Source organism: Zingiber officinale, chromosome 3A (assembly GCF_018446385.1).
Source record: "Zingiber officinale cultivar Zhangliang chromosome 3A, Zo_v1.1, whole genome shotgun sequence".
In the NCBI taxonomy this organism is placed as follows: Eukaryota; Viridiplantae; Streptophyta; class Magnoliopsida; order Zingiberales; family Zingiberaceae; genus Zingiber; species Zingiber officinale.
The window spans coordinates 116,321,183-116,335,200 of NC_055990.1; the positions used below are offsets into that span (position 1 = coordinate 116,321,183).

The following is a 14,018-nucleotide window of genomic DNA, read 5'->3' on the forward strand; positions in this document are numbered from 1 at the left end:
TGAAGGGCTCAGCTTTTTTTTCATTACCAAGAGATGTCTCTATATGACAGATGCTTTAACTATCGCATCCCTGGGTGATCGTTGCTTTAACAACTACTGAGTCGAGTTCTAATTTGGGCTAATCATATTCGGATGCTGCGACTCAAACTGAATTAACTTGAGGTCTTCTTTTTGGATAGATTTGATCAGAGTTTGGTTTAATCTAATCCAGACTCCGTCTAAATTGACCCAAGCTCGATCTGATTTAACCTGAATTAGTATAAACTAAAATTTTGATGATTTAATAAAAAATTTTTAAAACCAATCATCATCTATGCCCATCATCTAGTCTTATGGGATTCTGAGGTGGAAATTTTGATGTTATACGCTACAACTCAACCTGATAAATCCAGAAACATGTTCTTTTTCAGCAAAACAAAGCCATTTTCAGAAAAAACAAATAATAATAATAATAATAATCCCGATGTTTTATCTTTATTACGGCAGAAGAGGTAGCAATGGATAAATCGAACCAATCAACTTGCCAGTCCAATACATTTGAAGAAGCTTGATATATCAATTTCTGAATCTGATCAACAAGATGAAGCTTGAGCTTGTTTGGCTTTCATCAGTACAAGTTCTTCTGTCGTGACACCGATAATATCGTTTGCCTGCTTTAGGGGAACAGCACGAATCATTTCATCGCTCTGCAAATGCAAACTTGCCATTTCATTACATAAATAATCATAAAGAGCAACAAAATAGCTCCTACGCATTGGCGTAGTTTATTTTTGCATGGGTATTTACTTTAATAAATCTTGGGATCAATTCCCAACTGATATAAAATGTCTCGACCTCCCCCGACAAAAGGCTACTGTGCATTATGGAGAGGTTGATATTAACCACCACCTCACAAGCAAAAAAGCATTATGCAAAATACAAAATGTTAGTGTGTTTTACTTGATCACCCAAGGAAGTGGATGGGATTGTGATAATGAAAAGAACCAGCGTCCTGGTTCTTTCTCGTAGGAAGCATAAAAACATTATGCAAAAGACAAGATGTGAGTCTTTTGCTTGATCACCCAAGGAGGTCGATGGGATTGTGATAAGGATAGGAACCAGCGTGTTCTATCTCGTAGGGAACATAAATAGAGAAAAGGATGAAAAAAAGGGAATGAGATGATCACTTAGAGGAATCGACCTCCAATAATGATCACTTCAAGGGGATCAACTTTCAATAACCAAAGTAATTTGATTATTTAATTGAATCACTTCATTGTCTGTCCCTAAAGGAGCCACCTTGGTGTAGACAGTATGAAGGCCTAGAAAACTAGAATTACTTCTGCATTAGTAAATGAATTTTTACAAACCAAAATCTATCTAACATGAAGTAAAACTTGAAGTGAATTAGCTAAAAATGAGGCAGATGCAATCAAACTTACTCTTGTAACAATACCAAGTTTCTCCAACTTTCTGATCGCGTCTTCAACTTCAAAATTGCAATTCTTCCCAAACTCCTCTGTAATAAGTTTCTCACAGTGACGATCAAGAGCCTATATTTAGATCATGAAAAATGTGAGGTTAAGAAAATACAAGGATAACAGAGAATGGCAAACAAATTAATTCCATGCATTTTTAAAGATTTTAGTAAAAGAAAGAATGTCATACTTCTTTTGTCAATTCCCTTTCCCTCATTAGAATAAAGTAAGAAACTATCACCTCTTTGACCTGCACATTCAGATTTTGAAACTAAGTTTTTCCCAAACTTCACTTGAACTTTGGTCTAATAGGATTTATTAATTATAGAACCTACTTCTTGTTGAATCACATCATCACACAAATGTAGGAGTGTAGCTTTGCCAGTGTCAAGTTGTTTGTCAAACATTGATTTGGTGATTAAGTTCTGGTAAGTTGCTATGTCTTGTTGAAACCTGAATGCTTTCAAAAGATTAGCATAAGAAAATACATTATACTCAAAATAACATGATCATGCCATATTCATGTTCCCATTAAGCATAACTTCTTTATCAAATCTGATGCAAAACAATATTCGTAAGAGACAAGTGAATATTGCACACTAAAATCGTAATGGTAAACAAAAGTCATTTTTATTTTTATAATGAGGTAACAGTCAAAATCGAATGTTCTAATCCATCAAACTATTATGTTAATGATAGATAGTTCCTTGAAAGAAACGTGTTGCAGGGTGCGATTACAATATCTCGACAAAGACCATTACATCTCTATGAGAACTTAGGTGTAGTGTTAAAAATGTAAGAGTTCTCACGTCATCGGTTAGATAAGAACAAGCATTATAGGAATACCGATTGTCTTGGATTTGAAACATAAGAATGCTCATTGGTAAAATGATGGATATAGTAGATATGTTGATTAAGAGAAAAATTAATATTTTGTGTTTACAAAAGATAAAATGGATAGAAGAGAAGACAAAGATGATAGAGAATTATACTCACGTGAACAAGGAACCAGAAATGAGAAATATATAGGGTGTTTATAATTTTGGAACAAGAAATGAAAAAGGAAAAACTATGTTGGATTTTGTAATAACACATGAATTTAGTCAGAAATGGAAGATTGTTGAAAAAAAAATACTCACGTGAAGTAAATTTTAGCACAATAGCCAATGAGACCGAAAATGATAGTGAGGACAACACGAATTTCAGCTTTCGGCATTTTAAAAGAGCCAATGAGAGTAATCTGAAACAGTATGCTGCTTGTTAGGTAATGGCAAAGGAGAAAGAAATTGTAAAGCCAGTCAAATTAAGTCATCAGGATTCAGAAACTTACAAGACCAAGCACCATCGTAATCAAGAAGCTGACCCAGTCCCTAGGAGTCAAGCTTGGGTTTTTCTTTTCAGGCTGCAAAACCATTCACACTTTATGAAAATGGAACCTCAAAATGTTGTTCAATAAGTTGGTTACTTGTAGGAATTGGAATTTAGAAGTCTCACTAAAACTAGTTCCAAATCAGCCATGGGAATATTTCTGAAATGTTTTACATAGATTCCTCGATCTATCTTGTCTTTTGTGCTCGCCCGCCTGCTAGGTTGTGTGTTTTAAGTAGTTATGAAATGCAGGTAACTAAAAACTGTTGACTTAAATTGAAATGGATCTAAATCCAGAATCTCCAACTTCCATGACTTATAGAAGAGAACTTAAAATGTAGAATAGCTGCTACCTGTAAACGACGATTATTCTTTTAAAAGTTGGTTCTTGGATTTCAATCTTGCCTAGTAGGTCTTGGGTTCTGCAGAAAATAAAATGCAGATTTATTATGAGATCATATACTGTCAAAAACTGGTTCTAGGATATCAGACCAAATCTCATCAAAATCGACATGGGAAAGATAGTTGACCTGAACTCCATGTTTTCAATCCTTTTTCGTTTAAAGAGCTCCTTTGAATCATCAATAATTCTAGTTGTTTCCTCTGTATCTTTTCTCAATATATTGCTCGATCTTTTTGAGATGAACCTCTCAAGCCTGAAATCATACAACTCACCCAAATGCAAATGGCCTTTTGAAAGTAATGGATTCAATTTACCATGTTTGAAATAAAAAAAAAAATTACCTAGTAGCCCTTAGAAATTTAGTCCAAATACTAGTTATAATCGTATCCAATTTCTCCATGAAAAAGTAACCGGTTGTATGATCAGTTCCTACTCCTCGATGAAAAATAATGTACTTCCAAAATAAGAGAGACAAAGATAAGAAAGATGTTTACACTTCAAAGATAAATCATTATGCTATTTTTAAAGTTCAATGAATTAGTCAACATTGGTGAAAAAATAAAATGCCATGCTTCTATATTAGCTAACATAAACATATTTGCAAAAAAGTCATATTTCAAGGAGATTATCACAAAATTAATGTGGTCACTTGTGATAAGACTAGTGGCGGAGTTAGAAACTATAATCTACCCGGGCTAATCGGTCGATGGTAAGAGTTGTATATATATAAAAAAAATCTTTAGGCTGATCGCGGAATTTGATTTGGGGATTTAAGGCTAGTCAGATGAACAATTGACTAAAATGATTAAATGTATGGAGAAATTCCTAAATATATGGGCTTCTTGTCTAAATCCTAAAATGGGCCCCCGGGCTAAAGCCCAGGTAGACTAACACCTGCCTTCGCCCTTGCAAAAGACACCTAAAACCGAGAACATTTTCTATACAATTTTCATAGTATATATGAGCAAAGATTTAGATACTATTTCATATCACACATTTTTCAAAGAGGAAAATACAGGATTGTTTTGGTGTTTTGCAACAGCTTTGATGACAATGAGCATGGATCACGCTCGGTCAAGTTTTAAAGAAGAAAACCGACCTAACCCAATTTCTTTTGGGTACATAACAATCCTCTGATTTGAATCCAAATCTAGATTTATGAAAAAAATTCAAAATCAAAATTTTCAAGCCAAGTAGGGTGGATTGGATTTTAGGGGTCTTTAGGTTTAAGGCCTTTATTCAAGTTTATGGGGATTCTCGAGTCTTATTGATTTTTAGATTTTATACTTATAGGGTTATGTAAAAGTTTAGTAATTTTATATCTAAATAAAATAAAATCATATATTTGGGTTCATTTATTATTATTTTGATCTCTTATGCTACTTTAATTATTATTAATAAGTACAACATGTACTAATTGCAAGTTTATGCACTGTGAACTTTATTTCCTACTATTCTTATTCTTCTTGGGTAGGGATGATAATTTCCTTCGAATTTGATGGAGAATTTGATATCTGACCCGAATGAAGAAGGGTATGGAGGGATCTTTTTGGACCTGATTAAATAATCAGATAATTGGGTGTGAGTATTCGGGTATGGAGACGGGTCTAGTAGAATCCTACCCACATACGACCCGAATACCCAAGTAATATATATAGGAAATTTTTTCCCCAAAACTCACTAACTATTTTTGTTGATCTTTAATATGTTTTTATTGAATATGATTAAATTAGGAGTATGCTATAGATGTTTAATCTGTTTTTTTTCTAAATTATGTTTTTTTTGGATATGATGTTAATTCTAATATGCTTTTGTTAAATGATGGTAATTGGATGGAATGAAGAAAATTATTAGTATAGAGGATATCATCCTATGGGCATGGGTATGAGGATGGATATCTAATCCCTGATGGATATGAGGATGTGGATGAAAGTTGAAAATATGATGGAATGGGGATGAGGATAGAGATAGAGATGGATATAATAAATGGGGATGGGATCCAAACCCAACCCATTGTCATCTCTATTCTTAGGTATCATCTTTTGAAAAGTGTCAAATCAACATGAAATAAAAGTTGGACCTTGTACAAGTCAATATGGACATGTCACACAATTCTCTTGAATATAATTTAACTAACATAAGATTTAACATAAATAACATCAAAAACAATATAAAAATAGTTATTAAAATTTAAAATGAATATAAATTTGAGAGTGCATTATTTTTTAGTACTAACTAAATTAAGGTTGGAATAGAATTTAGCTAACATCAAATAAATTTAATCTAATATAAATACTTCCTAGAATTTAAAATTGATTAAGAAAATAAATTATTGTTGTTCAAATCCTATTTCTAAAATATAAATTTTAATTGAAAATTTTAAGTTAATATTCGAATGCAAATTCCAGTCAAACTTTTTCCTATAAAATTATAGCATTATATTTTTCTATAATTTTTTGTAACTTATTTTTCTTAAATTCTAATTATATTGATTATTGTTTTCTATGCAAATTTACTATCTACTATAGTTTTATTTTTAAAAGAAAACAAATAAAAAATAATAATATTAAATTTTCCCTAAATTTATATGAATTTATCTAGATATAAGTAATAAGGCATATTTAATTCAATTATCTAACTATATAGCATGATTTTAAGTCTTCAAAGTAGAGGTTGAAATGTATCGTTTTGGTTGAATCTCTATATTAATTAATACAAATAATTTCTCTTGTATCGTATATGTCGTTGTATTAATGAGAATCGTATCATGTCAACAATCTATGTGCCTTGGTATATTACACAACACATCAAAAAATGTTCAAGATGCTTGTTTTTTATAGCTTGTGGTAGCACAACACAATATTGAAACTGTACCACTCTAACTAGGGACAAAGTACTAAACGGTTCCACTGTTTCAATAATCAAAAGTAAAAAAAAAAAAAAACTATGTACTAAAGCAATACTAAATGAGTAAAATCCATTTGTATGGTTTTAATACATTGTAAAGTGTGTGACGTATGTATATGACACAATGCAATATTTTCATTAATTTGACTATCTAGCTGCTCAATCCATTATAATATTTAGTAATTTATTAGTTTTAAATTATAATTAAAATTATTTGTAGTTGCCATAGACATATTTAGATTTAACAAGCTAATTGGATTAATATAGATTAACACATATTTGAATTTATCTCGTCACACTTGGGAGCATGTCGATGCATTAGAAGTGTCAACACCCAACATCCCTAATTCTTAGGTGTAAAAAAATTTAAGAACAATGGTGTTAAGCTCATAGATCCACACTTGTGTGGATATTGAACTCGAGGTCCAAGTACATAGATTTTCTCATATAGGACATATAATAGTGTCAATAATCTCAAAAAACGATCATTGAAGTGAAAATTAAACTTCAGAAAACTAAAGTTTATTTATACAACAAATCAAAATTTTGAAATTCATGAACTTTTAGATTGATATAGTTCAAATATTGGGTAAAAAAAAACTGCAAAGCAGAATATTTTTTAGGAGCTGACTATACCTTTTCAGAAAAACGAGGAAGATTTTCACAAGGATGCTTCTGAAAATACCTTTGAAGAAGCTTGTTATCCAACTACATTACCAAGAAACTACCAAATTAAGCTAACATGCAAGTTCACAAGGTTCAAACCTTGAGAGAAATTGATAACCATATAAACCTTAGACTCGTCGACTTCAATTGGTAAATTTAAGAGATAGTTCTCCGAGAGTGCAGCTTCAATTTCCTCATCAGTTGCTAGTTTGAAGTTGCTCTTTTCCATAACCTGTTTCAATCAGAGAAGAAATAATATGATTACTATGGAAGGACCAAGATTGACTGCATATGATTGCTTCTTTGGTTTCCTAATTTAGTTAAAAGAACATCGACTATGGTACATAAGGTTTACAAGCTATAAGAATTGTTGCCAATTCTAACATATACCCGGCTGTAAGAGGATTGAGCAACAAGAAGAAAAGAGATTAGTGCCAATGGACGATGTCAACCAGGGTTTTGTTAGACAATCTATCATCAAAGATATAATAGGTTTATACGCACGTAATAGTAATCAAGGTAAGTGAAATATGATGATTATATGATTAGATTTCATTTAAGTTAATCTAGGTATATTTTTGAAATTTACCAAGCATCTGCATGGCATAGAACCAAACAATATTGAAATTTATGAAAGTTAGAAATTGGCAAACCTTGAAAAAGTGTTCCAGAAAGTCTAGTTCCAGAGTGTCTATTTTTTCACGAGATAATTTCCTCTGCTCCAGTCGCTGGTTACCATCAATAGGATCAAACAGAAGATAAAGTTGCTGCAAATACAATGTTGTAAAAATAAATAGAATGCTGAATTAAATGTTTCACTAGACAGAAGAATAAGTTCATGTCCGTGCACATGCAGCCATCATTTCAGTTTGTTCCTACATGATTGTACAAAATATTCTGAAGATAAATGACTTATTTTACAAGTAGGTATATGCCTACAATTATGAATAAGTTTAACAAGAATGACTAATGCATTAAATTTGATTATTTTATTTTTTGAGAAATGTTATGACAAATATGAATCAATTCTACCATCATTTCTTCAAACTGCATAAGGTACCAAGCTCGAATAGTGTATTCAATCCTCTTGCACAGCTTATGAAACTCTGCTGGATCCTCTTGCACAACTTGTTCAGGTCCTGAATATGGTGGCAAATCTAGTGTCATTGGAATTAAATTTAAAAATTAACACCAATTCAATGTAACAGATGTGACACTTAAGTCAAAATGATTATAAAATATATATTTCCTTAACGATGGCGTAGGAGGATCTATAGAAACATTTTTTGTTATTTTCTTAAATGGGGACCTGATTTTTAAACATAAAGCAAAGAATAGGATAGACATTTGATAAATGTACCTTCTTATAAGGTATTTGATCAGATTGGGGTGGCTTTCACTTCTTAAGTTCTTATAATGAAACAGAAGCTTTTTGGGTTGTTTATTCGTTTAAATAAATAAATAAATATCATTTAAAAAAAATCGTCAAAGAGAAAATAGAATCAGGTAAATAAAGATCGAAAACCCTGGATCGAGAGATTCTTACTAATTAGCCCGGTGAGAGCCGTGATGAGATCAGACTTGGGCACCGGAATGACGGACTCTTGCTCCACACTTATCACATCCTCAACCTTCGCTTTTCCCTTTCCCTTTCCCTTCCCGTTGTCCTTTCCCTTCGCCATCAGTAGTATCGACCACAGGAGGAGACGATTGATGAGACGGCCAGAGAAGGGAGAAGTAAGGACGCATTTTATGCAGAGGTTGCGTGCGATGAGAGTGGCGGGGAATGGTACGATTCGAAGTGAGAAGGAGGAAGCTATGGAGGTTCAACGGTGGCTTGAAGCTTCCACTCTTTCTCTCTTCGGAGGAAAACATTTGGTACTTGACGTGGAGCAGATGAAACGAACGAGAGCAGAACAAAAAAACATGTTCACGAAAGTTACTGCAGTTTGCTTAGGTGATTGTTATTATTTTTTTTTAGTTGACAACTGTATATATATATAATTTTATATATATATATATAATTTTATATTTACTAAAGGACACCGTAAAATATATAAAACTTTCCTTCTATCCCTTCCACTAGCCTTCTCTTTTCCTATCTCAATTTTCAACACAGCCGAACCATAATTTTATTTAAAATTTATTTTTATAGTTCAGATACCTTCTTCTTTCTCTTATAAACACGAAACTATCATGAATCTCTTCCGATTACCAAATCTCTTCTTATAGTTTGACGAGATTATAAAAGAGTAATTAGAGTGAGATATTATCGTAAGGGTTTCAAGAGGTGACTTTAACGGACAACAGGATTCACGAACAATGTTGTTGAAGATCATCGTCGTTGAAGGACAAATTTCAAGCCAGAGTGAAATTGGTAGAATAAGACATAAAGATTTAGCGATGTACGTATCAATTTGCTACTATAAAATTGGTTTGTAGTGTAAAAAAAAATAGTATATACTTTTATAACAAAAGGTAATTATAGAAATCATATTTATGGTGTCAATGGATGTCTAGGTAAGAATTATGGAAGAACATCTATAATATGGGTCCTCCATTACTTAATCAGTTTACGAGATGCTCCACTGTGATGTTAGATTTCAGTTAGATTTTGCTCATGCACGTTCAACTGATATAGTAGGAATCAACATGTTGAGTCTAATATGCAATCATATCAGGCCTACTTTGTTCCTTGATTAAAACTGTAGTTTAATATCATATCTAACTTCTCCTCACTCAACCCTTTGTAGTGATTGGGAGTTTACATAAATCTAATTATCTTAGGTCCATAAATGGATTTTGATCAAAACATACCGATGGGTCTAGACATATTTGATTACACTCATTTAAAATCTTGTAAGTTGGTGTTGCAAGGACTCAAATGGTTATATCCATTACTATTTAAAGCTCTCCAAAGGTACACCAACGTTATGATAAATTTCACCCATTACATATCCGTCGCCAACAGCGATGGATTTTTTGAAATATCTGTCGCCAGTAGCGACGAAAATATAATTTTTCTTCACAATTAGCGACAAATATATTGGTATCCGTCGCTATGGCTAAACGTTGATACTCTCTTTCGATATTATAGGAATTAGGACTTAGCCACGGATATATTGGTCTCACCCTCTCTCTATCCATACCTTCTTCCTTCTTTTATAAACACAAAACCATCATGAACTTCCTCCGGTTACCAAACATCCTCCTACAGTTTGGTGGAATTACAAAAGAGTAATTAGAGTGGGATATTATCATAAGGATTTCAAGAGATGACTTTAAAGGACAACAACGTTCAAGAACAACGTTGTTGAAGAACATCGCCGTTGAAGGATAAATTTCAAGCAAGAGTGAAATTGGTAGAAGAAGACATAAAGATTTAGCGATATACGTATCAATTTGCTACTATAAAATTGGTTTGTAGTGTAAAAAAAAATAATATACACTTTTATAACAAAAGATGATTACATAAATCATATTTATAGTGTCAATGGATGTCTGGGGAAGAATTATGGAACAGCACCTACAATATGGGCCCTCCATTACTTAATCAGTTTGCGATGTACTCCACTGTGATACTAAATTTCAGCTAGATCTTGCTCATGCACGTTCGGCTGATATAGTAGGTATCAACACGTTGGGTCTAATATGCAATCATATCACGCCCACTTTGTTCCTTAATCAAAACTTTGGTTTGATACCATATTTACTTTCTCCTCGCTCAACCCTTTGTAGTAATTGGGAGTTTACATAAATCTAATTATCTTAGGTCCATAAGTGAATTTTGATCAAAACACACTGATGAACCTAAACATGTTTGATTGCACTCATTTAAAGTCTTGTGAGTTTTTAGTGTTGCAAGGAGTCAAATGGTTATATCCATTATTATTTAAAGCTCTCCAGAGGTGTTCCAACGTTATGATAAATTTCACCCATTATTTATCCGTCGCCAACAACGATGAATTTTTTGAAACATTCGTCGCCATTAGCGACGGAAATATAATTTTCCTTCACAATTAGCGACGGATATATTGGTATATGTCGCTAATGGCTAAACGTCGATACTCTCTTTCGATATTATAAGAATTAGAATTGCAACAAAAAATTATATTTCCGTCGCTAATACCTCAATAGGAATTTCGCCCCGTTCAGCTAGTGGCGACAGATATTTTTATTTCCGTTGCTAAAAGTAGCAACGGATATTAAATATCCATCGCTACAGTGTCAACGACTAATATCGCATTTCGTTGCTATTCCGTCGCAATATGTCTCTAGCAACGGAATAGCAACGGAATATGTCTATCACTATTTGGGGCATTATTTGTTGTGAGTGATCAACTATAACTTCTCGATTTACCTCCTCATAAATAGTCGTGAGGCTGACCGTATGGGGCTGCTGTGGTGGCGGATTCCACCTTATTCTATAAAGATATACACTGTAAGCAATCTCCCAAGGCAGAGTTGAGTTGGTTACTGTGGGGCAGAACTTGCTACAATGGGCAGGAGTTGATTCTCATCAAAAGCAGAATGAACAACTCTCCTCCGCAGTGGCCAACTACAGCTTCTTGATTTGCCTCCTCACAAATGGTTTTGGGGTCGATTATGTGGTGCCACTAGGGTGGTGGATTCCATCTTTTTGCTACAAAGATACACTGTAAGCGTTCTCATAGGGGTGGCGCATATCTTTAGGAAAAAAAATTCCTCCCACCCTCTAGTCACTTGACGGTCGGCTATAAGTTGATCCCGTAATTTACCTCTTTCACACAATCTAGAGACGAGCTGTAAGGAGCGTCTGAGATGAGCATAATCACTTTTTACTACAAGATATATGCTATGAGCCCTTGGGATAATGGTGCAATGATTAGACCCTTCAATGGATAACCAAAATATTTAAGATTTGAGTATGCGCACTGCAAGTAATTTTTTCTCTAGTGAGAAGTGAACATAAGAATGTTGACCATTTAGATGGACTTTCGTGAGTTTTTCTTGATTTATATATTTTGGTGACTAATGATAAATTTTTATAGAGTCGGACGGGTTATCTCCAAAATTAATTGGTTCGAAGAAGTACCAAATTCTTATAGGCATTGTAAGGAGCTATAGAAATTCTACAATAGAGATGGTGCAAGATATACATGGTGCAAGATATGCACTACCAAAGCATAGATTATACCATGCTATTTGAAAGTACTTTGTGCCGGTGTGGAATCTATCGACGACGACGATCTTGACCTTGATCTAATTACTAGCGTGTTTTGTGGATTCTCAGGCGGATCGCCGGTGGCTAGGAGCTGATCGAGGGCGGAGACCATGGCCGAAACATCGTGCTTGGCAAGGCTAGGGACGCAATTGTGGTGATCCCATTCAGCTGCTGCTTCCTTCTCCTAATCCTCCGGTGCCCCATGTTTGGGAGGAAGGGAAGTACTCTTCCTGTACCTTCGATCCACCTTATAATAATTCCTCGTTCATCTCCTCTTCTGTATAGTGGATGCTTTCAACCGGCTTCATTTGAGGAAGAGTAAGAGATATGGTGTTGGGTGGGATGCCTTTATTGGCTTGCCCTTTACTTTTTGTTCAACACAAGATTCTTTTGGCAAAGTAATAAGAGGTGTGTGTTTTTTTTCAAGTTTTGTATGCATGCTCCTATTTAATTTGTTTATAAGGAAGCTTATATATAATTAGTTAGTGTATTAGAAGATTAAATAAGAACAATATCTATTCACTCAGTTGGTTAATATATAGCAGTTTAATCAAAAGATACAATTTGAAAGGATTGTTTTAAGATTAGAGTTGTAGACCTGCTAATCCGATTCAAGCTCCATAGTGTTTAAGTTTTATTGATAAAATAATCGGGTTAAGTTACGTCGAATATAAAATAAATTCACTTTCTCTTTTCTATGTGAGTATTGAAAATATCCCTATTCATAAGTCCGAAGTCCGAGATCCACATCTATAAATTAAAAGATTCGAATGATGAACCCTACAATCATTTGCTAGAATCGATAGATGTTTAAATCGTATCATTTTACTTTTAAAAAATATCAAATGGATGATTGTCTCATTCCATCAGCTCCAGGTTACCCATTATCAATGCGAGGGAGATCGAGTAGGAAAGTCCAAGTGTTAAATGCATGGACAAATTCTACGACAATCACCTCACTCTCTCTCTTCACTCTTTAATTAAAACATCAATAAATGACACCAGTAAGTAGGTTCGTAAACCTAGTTGACTAGTGACTACGCCGGCTCCGTTAATATTATTAATACACTTTCATTTCTTTTTAAGAAAAAGGAAAATAATGTGTACTTGTTCATGGAACCGACCCAAACCACATGGAATTTCTTTATCCATATCTGAATTATATAAAATATTATATCACCGTTTCATTGAGAGTCTACTATGCCTCTCGATTTACCTATGGTTGGAAGGAACTTCCGTAAGATCAGGCGGTCACTCCTAGCATTCATCATCGTAAATTAAATATCTAACGCTAACTTAAAAAAATAATCGACCACACTTGCTTGATCAGCAGCTGACGTGGCTAAGGGAAACGATCAACGATAAGATCCGGCCATAAAAGTAATCCAAATTATTTAACCGGTCAATCAATATGCAACAAGATAAAGTCCTCAAACACATACCTTATTTGAATTTGTCAAATAAAATGACAAAGTTAGCCGACCAGAGTTAGATAACTATCGCAGCGGATATCGACTGAATCTCTCGGTCAGGTTGGTCGACTGGAATATACAGAGTTCAAGAGACTAAAGTACTAAAGAAACAACTAATTAGACTCGTACTAAAGAAGACATAAGTAGAGACTCAAGTACTTTCATCAATGCCATCAATTTACATTAGAAAAGGCATGCAGAATTGCATACTAGAAACAGTTCAACATGCTTCAAATCCAAATCCAACAGAGTTTTTCGCTTTCTCAATATTGAATGCTCAGTTTGATGGTTATAAGAATAAAGTTATGGTGATACAAAACTAAGATTCCAGTTCTCATATGTCATCTGATTCACAATACAAGTCCATCGATGACTTGGAAAGGTATTGCAAGAAATGCATTATGCATATCCAACACAATATCGGGTGTTTGTCCAAAGATAAACATCAAGGCCACTTTACAACAAAATTCATGGTATTAGAATATAGATCTGTATCAAGAAAGAACACAGGGAGGAACTAGCCCCAACTCCAACAATAAATA

At 33.7% G+C, this 14,018-nt stretch overlaps 1 protein-coding gene across 1 annotated transcript; it reads right to left on the reverse strand.

The window, feature by feature from the left end:
* Positions 1-351: 351 nt before the first annotated feature.
* LOC122052317 lies at positions 352-8,708 on the reverse strand. Its single transcript, XM_042613788.1, has 15 exons — positions 8,348-8,708; positions 7,834-7,940; positions 7,455-7,568; positions 6,929-7,033; positions 6,772-6,843; positions 3,570-3,682; positions 3,356-3,481; positions 3,179-3,247; positions 2,952-3,039; positions 2,788-2,859; positions 2,597-2,697; positions 1,793-1,910; positions 1,648-1,707; positions 1,422-1,532; positions 352-686 (listed from the first exon to the last, which is right to left on the reverse strand). The coding sequence occupies exons 1-15, from the start codon at positions 8,481-8,483 to the stop codon at positions 573-575; spliced, it is 1,506 nt and encodes a 501-aa protein (XP_042469722.1). The 5' UTR covers positions 8,484-8,708; the 3' UTR covers positions 352-572.
* Positions 8,709-14,018: the final 5,310 nt, after the last annotated feature.